Source organism: Suricata suricatta, chromosome 1, assembly GCF_006229205.1.
Source record: "Suricata suricatta isolate VVHF042 chromosome 1, meerkat_22Aug2017_6uvM2_HiC, whole genome shotgun sequence".
Classification (NCBI taxonomy): Eukaryota; Metazoa; Chordata; class Mammalia; order Carnivora; family Herpestidae; genus Suricata; species Suricata suricatta.
This window is the reverse complement of record NC_043700.1, coordinates 191,464,905-191,480,051: the sequence shown is the minus strand read 5'-3', so window position 1 is coordinate 191,480,051 and position 15,147 is coordinate 191,464,905. Positions and strand designations below refer to the sequence as shown.

The 15,147-nt window shown below is 62.9% G+C and overlaps 2 protein-coding genes across 2 annotated transcripts in view; one reads left to right on the top strand and one right to left on the bottom strand.

The window, feature by feature from the left end:
• Window positions 1–10,191, bottom strand: part of CPZ (carboxypeptidase Z) — a 16,073-nt gene extending 5,882 nt beyond the window's left edge. Inside the window, exons 1-7 of the mRNA XM_029933159.1 lie at window positions 10,160–10,191; window positions 8,473–8,847; window positions 5,863–6,075; window positions 2,824–3,020; window positions 2,172–2,333; window positions 1,664–1,822; window positions 584–687 (exon numbers count right to left, since the gene is read on the bottom strand). Of these exons, the coding sequence (XP_029789019.1) occupies window positions 584–687; window positions 1,664–1,822; window positions 2,172–2,333; window positions 2,824–3,020; window positions 5,863–6,075; window positions 8,473–8,557 (920 nt within the window). The 5' untranslated portion in view covers window positions 8,558–8,847; window positions 10,160–10,191. The remainder of the gene's footprint in view (window positions 1–583; window positions 688–1,663; window positions 1,823–2,171; window positions 2,334–2,823; window positions 3,021–5,862; window positions 6,076–8,472; window positions 8,848–10,159) is intronic.
• ACOX3 (acyl-CoA oxidase 3, pristanoyl) overlaps window positions 1–15,147 on the top strand; it is a 922,607-nt gene that overhangs the window by 817,595 nt on the left and 89,865 nt on the right. The window lies entirely within an intron of this gene.

The window sequence follows — 15,147 nt, the reverse complement described above, 5'->3', positions numbered from 1 at the left end:
GAGAGCAGGCCTTGTCCGGATGTGGGCCCTGCCCCCGGACAGCACGGGGGCCGGGGTGCCCGCAGTGGATGCCTCTCGGCCGGGTCACTTGTGAGCTCCGAGCACGGAAGCTGCCCCCTCCCCGCCCCCGCCACGTCCCAGCTCTGTATTGGCTGCAGGAGCCGAGCGTGTGAGTGAGCGTGTGAGGAGGTGCGTGAGTGTGTGAATGCATGTACGCGTGAGTGTGAGCGTGTGAGAAGGTGTGTGCCCGTGGGCGAGTGTGTGTGAGTAGGCACGTGTGTATGCATGGGTGTGTGTGTGTGAGAGAAGGTGTGCGAGTGGGTGAGTGTGTCAGTGTGTGAGTGTGAGAACGTGTATGAGTGAATGAGTGTGTGTGAAAAAGCGTGTGTGAGGCGTGTGAGTGTGAGAAGGCATGTGCATGTAGGGTGTCTGTGTGTGAGCGTGTGGGGGGGGGTGACTGGGTGAGTGAGGGATGGAGGACGCGAGCCCACGGCGTGCTGTCCCTGCCCGGTGTCGGCACGCAGCCCGGTGCCGGCGCTCAGCCCCCCCCCGACTTCCGTGGTGCCCCGCCCCCTCTGGGCACCTGTGGGAAGTCACCTCCTCCAGGCTCTGCTGAGGCAGACACCACCTCGGGGAGCCCCCCTGAAGGCCCAGGACAGGCTGGGGGTTCACGTTCACACACACAGCCTGGGGGGGGCGGAGAACAGGCAGGGAGCCAGGCTCCCTCCAGCCCTGCCCCCAAGCCCCGGTGGAAAGTACTGGAAAGGGCAGGAGGGCTCCCCACCACATTGGGTCCCCCGGCAGGCCTGCCGAGTGGGTGGAGAGCTGGGACCTCTCTGAGCCCCCAGGCCACCCAAGGAAGAGCGTCCAGCTTTGCGGTCCGGGAGGGGCCGAGGAGGAGCCCGGGGCTGACCGTGCAGGGACAGGTGTCGCCGGGGACAGCTTGGGCACTTCCTCCAGTGCCCTTGTCGATGGGCCCTGGACCATCACAGACCCCCCATGGTCACCCTCATAAGATGGGAGGGGCCGCCCCCCTGCTCCCAGAAACCCAGCCTGCAAGGGCCCCAGGATCAGGACCCTGGACCCAGGAGGGTCAGGACTGGAAGCTGCAGGCAGCGGGTCTTTAAGGGAAGAGCGGGGTGGAGAGGGTTCTGGGCATCCTCGCGTCTCATGCCCTGCTGGTCTGACCAGTGAGGGAAACTGAGGCCTGAAAGGAGAGTCCTCCTCAGACCCGAGGGCACTCCAGGGCCAGGATGCCTGCTCTGGTCCCACTGTACCCCGGCTCCCACGGAGTCCGCCTGGTGGCCCAGTAAGGGACCTGCAAGGCCCACAGGCAGCAGGGAGGCGGACCATGTGCGCTGCAGCACTGCCCCCTGCCGGCAAGGCCTGGAACTGCACCCATCCCTGGACACAGGCCACCAGCCAGGCAGGGAGGACTGGGCTGCACTCCCCACCCTAGGGGTCCCGGCTGAGGACCCTGATGGAAAGCGGGCTGTGGCCAGTGGAAGGATGGGCTGCTTCCTGCTGGCTTGAAGGCTTCCTGGAGGAGGAGGCTTTCGAGCTGGCCGGGGAAGGCTCCTGCTGGTGCCGTGACTGCGCGGGGCTCAGGGAGGTCAGAGCCCCCAGGGCACCCGCCCCAGCACGGCCCCCACGCTCAGCTCACCTTCTCATCGGGCGTGGGAGAAAACATCTTCTCTTCCTGCGGGTGTTTGGAGAAATCGAAGGGGTAGGACACCACCAGGTCCCCCCCATGGAGGCTGGCTGAGAGCACGAATGGGGTGGTCCGCATCCACTTCATTATCGCCCTGGTCTCAGGGGCCACCTGCCCAGGAGGGAGGAGACCATCGTCGGGACCGGGAACGCCCCTGCTGGCCACCCCTGGCCATGCCCCTGGGCCCTCCGCGCCAGCCGGCCCCGCTCTGCCGTCAGGATCTCCTACATCGCCACATCCCTGCCTGACACCCGTTTTCCCACCTCCTCAGGCCGTCACTGCCTCCAGGCAGCCTGCCGGGGTTGCTGTCACTGAGAACCTGCCAGGCCCAGGGTGTCTTCAATACGTGTTCCCAGCATCCCAACAACCCAGTGAAGAGTTATCCCCATTTCCCTGGAGGAAGCTGAGACTCAGGGCCCAGGCTGCTCCCAGCCGGTGGGTGGGGGCAGGCGGCTCCTACCTTACCCCACCAGTAGTGCTGTGGGATGGGAATGTGACTGCTGCGCCCGCTGCCGGACGCTGCCAGGCGGTAGTATTCGGATGTCAGGTCAGGGAAGTTGCGGTTCAGATCCAAGTTCTGCGCGTTCTGCCTCCCGCTGGTCCACCCGTTGTAGCCAGCACCCTGCAAACACAGGCCACGCCCCCCAGGGTCAGCACTCCCCACCCTCTCTGCCTCTATCAAAAGGAGGCCACAGGCCGGGGCTGAGCAGGAGGCCAGGGCTGCAGTGTCCCTCCGGCTTCCGGTGATGAACTTGGGAGGGTGTCCAGCCAAGCTGTCCTTGACCTCCTCCTCCACCTGTCTGGCCCTTTCTGTCCGGCTGGCTGGGAGGCTGACCCCCCCACAATGGTGATGTGCACGGCTGGCTCCCCACCTCCACAGGGCTCTGCTCAGCTCCACCAGAGAGCTCCCCGCTCTCCAGCCCGTGTGAGGTCTCCCCCAGTTTCTCTTGCTCCTCCAGAATTGCAGAGGTCTGTCCCCACCCTCACACAGGACCTTGCTGCTGCTGCTGCTGTCGGCTGAATGCCTGTCACCCAGACCCTCCGTGACCCTAGCGGGTGAACGGATGGGAGCGTGCCGGCGGCCCGCGGGGTCCGGTGTGGGGAACACTCACCTCGGCGGCCGCCACCTCGTAGCCATCGGGGTTCATAGAGGGCAGCAGGTGAATGCGGGTGGTGTTGAGCAGGCGCTGGATGCGGGGACTGCCCACCAGGTACTCGGAGCACAGGTACTGGGCCAGGTAGATGAGCATCTCCCGCCCCGCCACCTCGTTGCCATGGATGTTGCCAATCAGCTTCACCTCAGGCTCCACTTGGGGGAGATACAGCGACCTGAGGGGTGATCTCAAACCCTAGCAGCCCTGGAGGCTCGAGGGCCCACCTGGCAAGACGGGATGCTTGGGGACCTCGTCACACTTGTTTCAGCCCCAGCACCTCTATGACTCATGTCTCATCAAAGTCACTACTTACTAAGCTCGATTCGTATGTTTAGCCATAATTATTAGCACGACACATCAGGAAACTAATTAATAATGATAGATGGCATCGTTACCCTGTGTGACCTTTATTCACAGCCATTTTCTGTATTTGTGTAGTAAGTTAAGGTGTACATTGGTGCTGATATGGGAAGGAAGCTGACCCTCCAATGAATGGAAGGGAGGAAGGGAAGAAAGAGAGAAAGAAAGAAAGAGAGAGAGAGAGAGAGAGAGAGAGAGAAAGAAAGAAAGAAAGAAAGAAAGAAAGAAAGAAAGAAAGAAAGAAAGAAAGAAGAAAGGAAGGAAGGAAGGAAGAGAGAGAGAGAGAAAGAAAGAAAGAAGAAAGGGAAGGAAGGAAGGAAGGAAGGAAGGAAGGAAGGAAGGAAGGAAGGAAGGAAAAAAAGAAAGAAAGAAAGAAAGAAAGAAAGAAAGAAAGAAAGAAAGAAAGAAAGAGAAAGAGGAAGGAAGGGAGGAAGGGAGGAAGGGAGGGAGGGAGGGAGGGAGAGAGGGAAGGAGGAAGGAAGAAAGGAGGAAGCAAAAAGGAAGTTTGGAAGGATGGATGATTGACGGATGGTGCATGGATGGGTGGATGGTGGAAGGATGGATGATGGAGGGATAAATGGTGGATGGATGGTGGGTGGTGAATGGAGGATAGATGGAAGGTGGATGGATAAATTCGTAGATGCATGTTTGGATATGTGGACAGAAGGATGGATGGATGGATGGATGGATGGATGGATGGATGGATGGATGGACAGATGGATAGGTAGATGGATGTTTGGATATTTGGACAGAAGGATGGACGGATGGATATGTGGACAGAAGGATGGATGGATGGATATGTGGACAGAAGGATGGATGGATGGATGGTGGATGGATGGATGGATGGATGGATGGATAGATGGATGGGTAGATGGTAGATGGTGGATAGATTGATAAATGGATGGATAGGTGGTGAATGGATATTTGGACAGAAGGGTGGATGGTGGATGGAGGATAGTGGATGGATAGATGGATGGATGGACAGGTAGATGGATGTTTAGATATTTGGACAGAAGGATGGGTGGATGGATGGGTGGGTGGGTGAGTAGATGGAGGGTGGATGGATAGGTGGATGGATATTTGGGTATTTGGACAGAGGATGGATGGATGGTGGATGGATGAATGGGTGGGTGGGTGGATGGATGGATGGAATGAAGGACGGATGGGTAGGTAGATAGATGTTTGGCTCTCTGGACGGAAGGATGGATGGATGGTGGAAGGAAGGAGGGAGAGTGGATGCTGGTTAGAAGGGAAGAGCAGACGAGCAGCCCCACACAAGTCCCTCTCTTCTCCGAGTCTCATATTGCTCATCTGGAGAATCGCGTCCCCTCCCCTGGCTGTGTGCAGCCCTGGGCCCTGTGCCGGTGGGAGCAAACACGCCTGTCCTCCCGCATTCTGAGGGTGTAAATGACCCCGACGCTTCCCACGACAGCCGCTTCCCTTGGCTTCACGGGGGACACCCTCACCACATTCCCAAGCCGCACATCAGTCTGGAATAGGAAGGGTCCTGTCTTTATCCCGGAGCAGCCCACAGCCAGAGGGATGCGAGGCAGGGTGGGCCTTGGAGGCGGGGGTGGGCGGGTGACCTCTGACCCTCCACGGGAGCCGGGGCTTTGGGCTCACGATATCCATGCAGCCCGAACCACCAGGATGAAAACCGGGCTGAGCGTGGCCGGCCCAGCAAAGGTGCCAGAGCCCCTGAACCGCAGGCAATATAATTTTTGGTAATTAAACAACCAAGGGTCCAATGGGAGCTGCTTCTGGATTCACCCCTTGTGTGTCACAGGGTCACGGGGACAGGCTGAGGGACAGGGCCAAGGAAGGGCTCCGGGCAGAGGCCAGAACCAGGCCCCTGTGCCTGGACACGCCCTCAGTGCCCCGGAGAGGTTCGTGGTGGACTTCAGCTCACTGCAGGGCCCCCAGGCCGCCCCGCCAGAGGCCAAGTTGGCTAGAGTATCTGGGACCCTTGCACTGACCCCCAGGCCCCAGCCCCTGCCGGCCCTCGAGATGCGGTTTCACCTTGAGCTCTATCCAGCACCTGCGCTTCGAGGGTCACGTGTCTGACCTCCTGCTTTGCCGGCACTGACAGGGCTCTGGAGCGGCAGTGAGACCCAGGCTTTCCCACATGGCTCTGCCCCGTCTAGGAGCGGGACCGCTGCGCCTGACGCCCTCAAGGGACTTGGGGTTTTTAAATGGAAGGCGTCCTTGGGTCGGACCGCTCTGCGATACCACGTTCGCCAAGCAGCTCAAAGGAGCAGCGGAAAGGTGTTCAGGGCAAGCGCCGCACCTACCTGAGGGGCCCGGTGCGCCAGGGCAAGGCGGCGACAACAACGGGGTGCACAGAGCCCCGTCCATCTCCCCAGGGACGCAAGGGGGCCCTCGCCTCTCTTCTCCCTGGCACTCACTCCCCGGGGCCGTGCCCCCCACTCCCACTGCGCCCTTGAGTTCCAGCAGGCCCGCGCGTGTGGCCACGTGCCCCAGGGCACAGAGCAGAGCACAGATGCTGCCTGCTCACGCCCCCATGGCCCCAGCCCTGCCGTGACCAGGATCCCGCACCCGGGCCTGGGCTTCCCAAGCTGAGTGCGCCCAGAGCCCTCTCCCGGAAGCCGGCCCACACCCAGGCCTCTGCCAGCTTACTCAGCTCGTGCTGGCCGGGCCGGGCCGAGAACTCGATGACCAGCAGCTCCTTGCCGTCGAAGCTCCGCCCGATGCTGTAGGTCTTGGCGATGTGGGCGCAGCGGGCGGCCGTCCGCCGCAGCACGCGCGCCATCTGGGCGTAGGAGTGGTGCGCGAAGCGGACGGAGGTGGGCGGCAGCCCCGAGGGCGGGGCCTCCTCCGCGTCCAGGCCTCCTGGGGAAGAACGGGGTGTCGGGCGTGTCCGGTTCTGCGCCCTCGGCCAGCGCCCGCCCACCCGCCGATGGGGGCTCCCCTACAACTCCCGGGACCCTCACCACCCCTCCCCTGCACACTCGGGAACTGGGGGGACCCCCTCCCTCACTAATTTATGCCTTTCATTAAAATTCCCTTCATAAGACTTAATATCCACAGCTGATGATAACACCTCCGAGACGTGCCAGCAGCACGGCTTCTAGTGACTGTGACTGAAAGCACCACGTCAGCGGCGCCTGCGCGGCTCAGTCGGTTGAGCATCTGACTCTTGACTGCAGCTCAGGTCATGATCTCACAGTTGGTGAGTTCGAGCCCCACGTCAGGCTCTGTGCTGACTGTGCAGAGGCTGCTGGGGATTCTCTCTCTCCCTCTCCCTGTCTGCCCGTCCTCCACGCGAGGGCGCTCTCTCTCTCTCTCTCTCTCTCTCAAAATAAATAAGCGTTTAGAAAAAAAGCTCTATGTGGTTTCCAAGGAAACCGTGTACCATGCAGAACAGGACACAGAGGAGACACCCTTGTAGGACCTCAGCCGAAAGCACGCCATCACCGGGCAGCCACCAGCCCGTGCGCTGGGTGCCCCCGTGGGCCCCCCTGGCACCAGCGCCCCCGTGGGCCCCCCTGGCACCGGCCGTGGCCTCGGTGCTGACGCAGCTGGTGTTCTGCTCCGTCTGCGTGGCTCCACGGTGAAGCCCTCAGCCCCTTGTCTGTCTGGCAGTCACAGTCCGCCCCACCACTGCCCCGACTGCAGTGAGTGTACCTGTGCAGGGCAGGGGGAGGAGGGGAGGAGAGGGAGGGGAGGAAGAGTGGAGAGAGGGGAAGAAGGGGGGAAGGGGAGGGGATGGGAGGGAGGAAGAATGAAGGGAGTGAAGAGGGAGGAGGAGGCAGAAGGGGTGAAGGGAGGGGGGAGAAGGGAGAGAAGGAGGAGGGAGGGGAGGAGAGAGGAGTGGAGGGAGGGAAGGGGAAGGAGGGAGGGAGGCTCTCCCCCACACTTTCTAAGGCTCCCCCGGGAGGAGTCCGGGCCCCCAGGTGGGGTGGGCGCCCCTCTGACTGGGGCACCCACGGCTCTCCGGCGTCTGGAGGGCAGACACAGCCCCTGCAGGCTGGTTACCGGTTCCTGCTTTTCCCTAAGGGTCTCACTCGCCCTGTGGTTTTCTTTCTGCTCTAAATGGTCTTGAGGGAGGAAGAAAGCAGACGGAACCAGCAATTTGGCGGCGGAATTGCCCGAAATAATCTCTCTCCAGCCACCTCCGCGGGCTTTCCCAGGGCGGGCGGCCTTGGCCCCAGGGGCACGTCCGGTTCTCTTCCTCTGCCCCCACTGCAGGCGCAGTGGCCCCGCTGGGGACGGGCCCCTCCGGGCCACATCCAGGTCCAGGCTCGCCCGAGCGCACACCCAGCCAGCGAGCGGCGAGATTGGGAGCCGGACCCGCTGGGGGCCAGCGCACACACGTCCCCGCGGGTGCCCCTGTGTCCCATCTGCGTCCTCCCTGCCCTCGCCAGCGTGCCCGCACAGGGCCTCGGACACAGCAGACCCTCGATGACTATCCAGTGAATGGACCGACCAAGCCCATCGGGGACCGGCCTGCCTCCCACCCGCGCTGCCGGGCAGACGGCGCCGGAGACACGCCCTCATCCAGGAGGCGAGGGCCGTGCCTGCGTTCGGGATGTTGTGGGTGCAAGTGAGACAGTACGCGGGCGGCACCCAGCGCCAGATCTCGTGACCCTGAGGTGGGCGCAGACGCCGGGCACGGCCACGTGCTGCTGTCCTGCGCCGTCCGGGGGGCCCACACGGGGCTGCGTGCTCTTACGCTCATTAAAGGCGAATAAACTCAAAACTGGGGTCCTCGAGGGCGCTGAATGTGCGCCAGCTCATGAGAGAGCCTTCCCAGCGCTGCAGAAAGTTTCGTGAGCCAGGGCCGCGGTGGGTCTCCCTGGAGGGCGGGCGCCACGGACGCCCGTCCTTACCTGGACCCCCTCCAGGGCGCTCGGCAGACTTTGTGGAAGGCACCCCCTCCAGCCCTCCCACAGGGCTCGCTCCCCCCAGCATCCCCGCCCAGCAGCCCCCAGACCCTCCTTGCATGCCTCCAGAGATGAGCAGCTCACCACTTCCCAGGGCTGCCCACTCCACCCCTGCTAGCTCATCACTGGAGACACCAAAGCTCGGCTCTCCACGGCCCCTCCCCTGCTGCCCTGAGCCCACGCGGAGGAGTCCGGCCGGCCAGGAGCCTACGTGCCCACGACCCGAGCTCTGGCCCAGGCACCAGCATCGGAGGGCTCCGTATGGGGGGCATGGCTCCCCACCGGGACTCGGGTGTCTCGCCCAAGCCTCTGGGCACCGGCGCAGCCCCGGGGCCCCACGCACCGCGCAGTTTCTCCAGGGGGTCGAAGCAGCCCTCCTCCGCGCTCGCGAAGTAGCGGCCACAGTCGAGGAAGTAGGGCCAGGCCATGTCGATGGCGTCGAAGGCGGGCTGGCAGGCCTCCCGCAGCGCCTCGCACACGTGCCGGCAGGGCCTGTGCACCCGGCCGCCCCCGCACCGGGGGGCCAGCACGGCGCAGCCCAGCAGCCGCAGGTCGGGGTTGCACTGGCCTTCCAGGAGGTGGTGCAGGACGCTGAGCAGGATGTACTCGGAGCTGGACTCCACCGCCTCCCGGGACCGGAGGTCCAGCAGGGTGGGGAAGGCAGTCTGGTTGTAGGCGGCGTCGCTGCAGGTCGTGAGCTGCAGGTCCACACACGTGGCTGGGGGCAGGTGGGGTCACAGGTCACTCCCTCCCTCCCTCCACGACCCGCGCGGTCATCCATCAGACACGGCAGGCCCGCACGGGCCGGGACTCCTGAGACCAACGAGGCTCAACTACTTACTCATGAGGGAGCCGGGGCAGGCCGCCCTGGCCTCAGCTTCCACAGCTGCAAAATGGGTGCAGCCAGCCTTGGCGAGGGTCTGACACATTAGGGTGCATGAAAGAGGCCCGTGGACCCTGGGTTTTGCAGAAGCAGGTGTGAACCCTCCCAAACCCACAGCCCAAAGCAAACGAGTCCTAACAGGTGCACCAGCCGGAACCACCTTGGGTCTCTAGGACAGCGGCGGATCCCCCAGTGGTCGGCTCAGGCTCCAGGCTTGAAGGGAGGGCAGGGTGGAGACAGCCACGGCTTAGCCCGGCCTGACCCCGTTCTGCATCTCCCCAGGAGGTCCTGGCTGTGGGGACCTGGGCGTCACTGGGCACTGTCATTTGCATTCATAACTCGGACTGCTCCAGCCCAGGGTGCAGGGCCCCTGTCTGCCCCTCAGGGCTCCCCAGGTTGGAACCGAGGGCACTGTCGTCCCCACGCCGCCCCCTGCCCCATGCACATTCCGTATGCACCAGCTCACCGCACCAGTTCTAAGATTCTGCCACTTTTCTGTGTCAAAGTTTAAAAAGACAAGGTTCTTTCTACTCAGCATTTTTCTGCTCAAAACATTTTGCATGTGTCACTGATTTCTGTACTGAGAAAATATTCTCTGGCTTCTCCAAACAGTCCGGTCCCTCCCCTTGGAGAGAGCAGACGCCCAGATCGGGCGGAGGGGGCCTGAGGAGATCCTGTGCCCGTCCCGGAGCTCACGGGACCCGCCAGACGCCACGCAGCCTCCGCGCCCGTCCCCCGAGGCCAGCTTTCCCTTCCTCGCTCTACAAGATCAGGGCCCGGGAGGGGCAGGGGCTTGCCCGGCGGCGCTGGCACAGAGCCGAGACTCCGGGAGCTCCTGGGATCAAGAGTGGCCAGGGTGCGCACACGGCCTCGGCCACGGCGGACGCCAGCCGAGGGGGAAGCCGGGATGACTGGAGGGAGCATTTCTGTGCGAGCCGGCGGCACAGCCAGGCTGGGAAGAGAAAGCCCTCCTGGTTGATTTTGTCTGGTCTCCAGTTTCCTGAGAAGGGGTTTGGGTTTGGTCATTGGGCCTTGTTACGAATCACCCGCTCGGGGCTGGCGGGTTCAGCTCTCTAAAGGGCTCTGATATGTTGAGGGGCCGCGCTGTTCCCACAGAAGCAAAAGGAAAGAAGTCCGCGCTCCATACCGCTGTCTGCAGCTGAGGTCCCGTGGCAGTCACCTGCGGAGAGAGACGGCGGCGCTGTCAGGGGTGCGGACTGTCACCCTGTCACCCGAGACCGCGCACCGCAGATGGCCTGTTGGCCACACCCTGGGTGTTGCTGGGTCCGCGCCACAGCCCTCGGTGCCGATGGAGCTGTCCCCCCACTTTGCGGGTGAGGATACCGGGTCCCCGACAGGTGCCACCAAGAGCCTACGGAGAGACAGTCAGAGAGCAGCGTGGCTCAGCGTGGCTTCCATCCATCTCCAGAGCCTGGGGCTGACCAGCCGTGTGCGGGCAGACTTGCTGGCGGGGACACGGGAGCCCTGGCCGATGGTGTCTGCCGCTCCCCAGGCTGGAAATACTCCCACGGTGGCCTGGACTCAAGCTTCTAGCAGTTGGACAACTAGTTCTGGCAAAATTGTTGAATTTTTTAAATTCTTTTAATGTTTATTTATTATTGAGAAACAGAGACAGAGCATGAGCAGGAGAAGGGACAGAGAGAGAGAGGGAGACACAGAATCTGAAGCAGCTTCAGGCTCTGAGCTGTCAGCACAGAGCCCGATGTGGGGCTCGAACCCATGAATCACGAGATCATGGCCTGAGCTGAAGCCGGACACTCAGCCGACAGAGCCCCCAGGCGCCCCAAGATTCTTGAATATTTAACAAGCAGTTCTAGGACCCTGCACTGCGCATGGCTCCGCCCCACCACGGACTCTGACCGCACGTTATTCAAGGCCCCTGAGTGTCACACGGGTGTCTGCTCCCTTCCTTCCAGAACACTCTGCAAGAGTGGGGCTCCGCCGCCTCCTGAGTTGGAAAGAGTTTCTTCTTCCCAGAGAAGCACACCAGACTCCTCCAGCCCGAGATGTAGACTCAGCGTTGGAGCCACGGGAAAGCCGCTAAAACCAACCTCCGGTGGCGCCACCCGCCGAGTCCCTACCCCAAGGTCCCCGGTGTCCTGGGGGCTCCGAGAGGGAGGCGCTGACATGGGGAGATGGAAATCAGACTCAGAGCCCGGCTGGCCCCAGCCAGCCGTGCAGGCGGGGGTCCCGGGAGCAGCAGGAGGCGGACCCCAAGGGGTGAGGAGGTGCGGGGGGAGCCCAGGAGACTGGATGCAGGGAAAAGCCCCTTTTCTAATCCCATAACTCCTCGCACAGCCCCGGCCTGAGCCACGGGTCCGGGAAGCTGGGAGCCGCTGGCGCGGGGGCTCTGGTCCTGGGGGCTGGCCAGGCAGCTCCCTGCCAGGAGCCTCTGCACAGGGCTCGCCCTGCACGCACCAGGCGACCAGAGGCCGGGCCCTGCAGCAGGCGGCTCCCAGCGCTTACACGGGGTGGAAGGCAGCCCCGCGCCGCCTGTCCCTCTCAGCGCTGGTGACAGACGACGCACACGCAAACGCCCTCCTTGTGCAAATAACAGGGTGAGGGGCTGGTGCGAGCCCAGGGGGGCAGCGGCAGGCAGGGAAGGCGTCCACGCCGGACCGGGACAGCCCTTGGTCATGGCCGGGAGACCCTGGAGTCGCTCTTTTGTGCCTCTGTTTCCCCCACTGTATGTGGGCTTATTATAACCCCACGGTGGGGAGAGTGTAAAGGTTCTGAGGGATGGCCCACATTTAGTGGCCGGCACCGGACCCGGCTGGGGACAGATGCTCCGTGAGTAATAGTCCCGTTCCCGTTGCCGTGTGATGCCACCGAGGACAATGAGCTGAGGTTTCAGGCCATCCCAAGGCAAGGACACCACTCGGGAAAAGCAACAGGCAAAGTAATTATCCTAAAGTAATTTTCCTAAATTTTTCCAGTGCCCAACACTGACGGTGTGGCATGTGCTCTACCGAGCTGCAGGCTGCAGCCCGCGTGAGCCCGCACCAGGTCAGCGCGGGAGCCCGAGGCCTCACGATGGACGGCTGGGCCAAGGGCCCCTGGCCCCGCTCCCTGCGCCCGCGGGTGCCTGCACTGGGCCAGGGTGGGCACGTCCAGTGAGCAGAAGGACTCCCCCTTGGCCTGGGGTCCCTGCAGCCTCAGGAAACCAGGAGCAGGGACCCCCATGTCTGCCCCCTCAAAATTATCAGATGCCGCACAAGTGGCTGGATTGGAGTGGATGTGACAAAGGATCCCTCCTGATTTTAAATGGCTTCAATTTGCACCTGAAGTTGGGAATTAGGTGCCTTTCTGGGCCTCAGTTTCGTCATCTGGCAAACGGGAATGACAACAGGGCCCACCGCTGTGGGAGGGTCCGACGGGGTGAACCTGGGCTCCCTATGGGCTCCACGGACATAGCTCCGGGGGCACCCCGGCAGAAGGAGGGGTTGACCGTTGTGTCCCTGATGGCTGGGGGTGGACGAGTGGGCAGCATCTGCTGACTTGGGCACCAGGAGCGAGACAGACAGACGGGTGGATGTGGGTCCGGGGGCTGCTGGAACGAAGCCCCGCAGACTGTGTGACTGACACTGAAGGCTGCCCGGTGCTGGGGGCCAGCAGCCCGGGCCGCCCTGCAGGATCCCGGGAGGGCCCTCCCTGCCCCGTCCCCCTCGGGGCTCCCGCCAAGCCCTGGCTTGTGGCCGCATCACCACACGTCCTTCCTCAGTGTCCTCTCTTCAAACGTCACCGGCCACTGGATGTAGGGCCCACCCTGAGCGCGTATGACCTCACTGTACTCAGACTCTATCTGCAGGGACCCCATTTCTCAGTAAAATCACAGACCCGGGTACGGGGCGTCAGGACGTCAACACCGCTCTGCCGGGTGGGGCCGGGGACACACGACTCCACCCGCAAGCAGAGCCAAGCCCCAGCGTAGGCCTCCGGGGAGGCCAGGGGCCGGCGTGGGGTCAAGACAGGGGTCGGCGGGGCTGGCCACACGGGCCCCCACTCTCCACACGGGGTTCCCGAGAGCTCGGAGCAGCGGGGCCGTGCCTGCACGAACTGTACGTGTTAAGTACTCATCAAGTTTCAGACTTAGTACCAAAGACAGGATGGAAAACACTTCATTCGTGGTTTTTATATCGATGACCACACCCTGGGACAACACAGTGTCTTACTGAAAATGTGTTATTCTGGTGAATTTCACCTGTTTCTCGCTGCCTCTTTAGTGGGACCCCTAGAAGGTGTAGACTTACTACAGGGCTGCGTCCTTAGATGGCACTGGCCCCTCTGTCCTGGCTGTCCACACGTGCCGTTACACTAGGTGACCACAAGGGGTCAGCACGTCTCCAACGGAGGGCCCCGGCTGACCTGGCGCTGGCCAGCTCCCTCACTCCCTCCTTTTTAAAAAATGTTTATTTATTTTGAGAGAGAGCGCGTGAGTGGGGAAGAAGGGCAGAGGGGGAGGGAGAGAGAGGATCTCAGGACGTAGGGCTCGGTCTCACAATCGTGAGATCATGACCCGAGCCCAAATGGAGAGCTGGACACCTAACCCACTTGAGACATCCACACGCCCCTCCCTCCCTCTTAAGTGGAAGATGGTCCTGGCCAAGGACTCTCTTCTAACAGATGAGAAACCTGAATGCGGCCAGAGAGGCCAGGCCACCTGCCCAAGGCTGCACAGCAGAGAAGAGGACTGGGGATTTGAACCCAGAACCGCCTGGCCCCCAGGAGCATGCACGTTGTGTCAGGCCCTCCCACCCCCAGGGTCCCTGTGAAGACCTGGAGAAAGGCAAGGGACAAGGGCAGACGGGAGTGTCCAGGCTCGCCCTGCGGCGCAGGTGCAGAGGGACACGGACAGAGTCCTCAGGTAGGAGCAGCCCGGACACAAGCGGCCGGGCCCCGCGCCGTGCCGGCCCGCGGTCTGGAAAAGCCTCTCGGCATCCTGGGACCACACACGCCCCTTTGTCCGGAGTGAAGATGGGGCTCTAGGGTGGATTTACTCTGGAAACAGCCACCAGTGCCGCCGCAGGGCCCCAGTCAGAGAGCCATCCAGCCCCTGTGGGCCCCTTCCACAGGTGCGGACGCAGCATGAGTGCTGGCCGAGCTTCCCCCTGGGAAAAAGGCAGGTCAGGGAGGGCCTCCTGGAGGAGGCGGCCAGCCTGATTCCAGACGTTTGCTGGGGCCTCACGCCGTGGGGAGGTCCATCCACAACACGGTGGAAGTTCTACCCACATCCCGTGTGCTCACGTGGGCACACTCTCTCTGCCTGGGCTTTTCTGCCGAAATGCGGGGAAGGAAAGAGGGGGAGTGAGGGTCAGAGGTGGGGTGAAAATCTAGAAGGAGAAGGAAGAAAAGGAAAGATTGGCATCGGCACATTTGAGAGGGGCAGTTTGCTCCTGGCACAGCACAAGCCCCGCACTTGAGAGTCCAAATCTGACACGCCTGGCCCCCACGCCCAAGGGGACACTCTGGCGACAGAGATGTCTGCTGCTGACAAGGAGTGAGGACAGGGGACAAGCGGCAGCCCAAAGGTGAATGTGAGGGGCACAGCCCCCTACGGAGCGGGCGGGACCAGAGCCCAGGACTCCAGGACCCTGCCTGCGCCCCGTGCCCCCCACTGTCCAATCACACATGCAGGCGCACGCCCCCTCCAGGGTCCTCGGATGGCCCATGTCACCTGGCTCCCTGCCCCAGAGCCCTCGGGGCACAACCCCTCCCCCCAAGGTGACCACGCCCCCATCCAGCAGACCCCAACCCCTCCCAGGCCCAGAGCCCGCTTCCGGAGATACTATTGTCCACATCACCGCTGGGGTGGGAGGTAGGGTCTACATAGAGTTCGCCGGCTGCCCCTAGACTGCCCCTTCCTGGAGGGAACAGGGATCTTGGAGGGCCTCCCCCCTGCAAAGCCCTAGCACCTGCTCCCTAGGACCCCACCCGCGGGGCACCCACCCGCTATGCCCTGCCCCTGGCCGGCCACGGGCCCCTCCGCCGCCCCGCTGCGCTCCCCTGGGGTCCCAGCCTCCCCTACCCCGGAGCCCAGCGCCCCCTCCCAGCAGCCCGCTAGGTCCAAGGTCGTGCACCCGGGCCAGGGGTCGCGCGGGGAGGTCAGCCTTACCG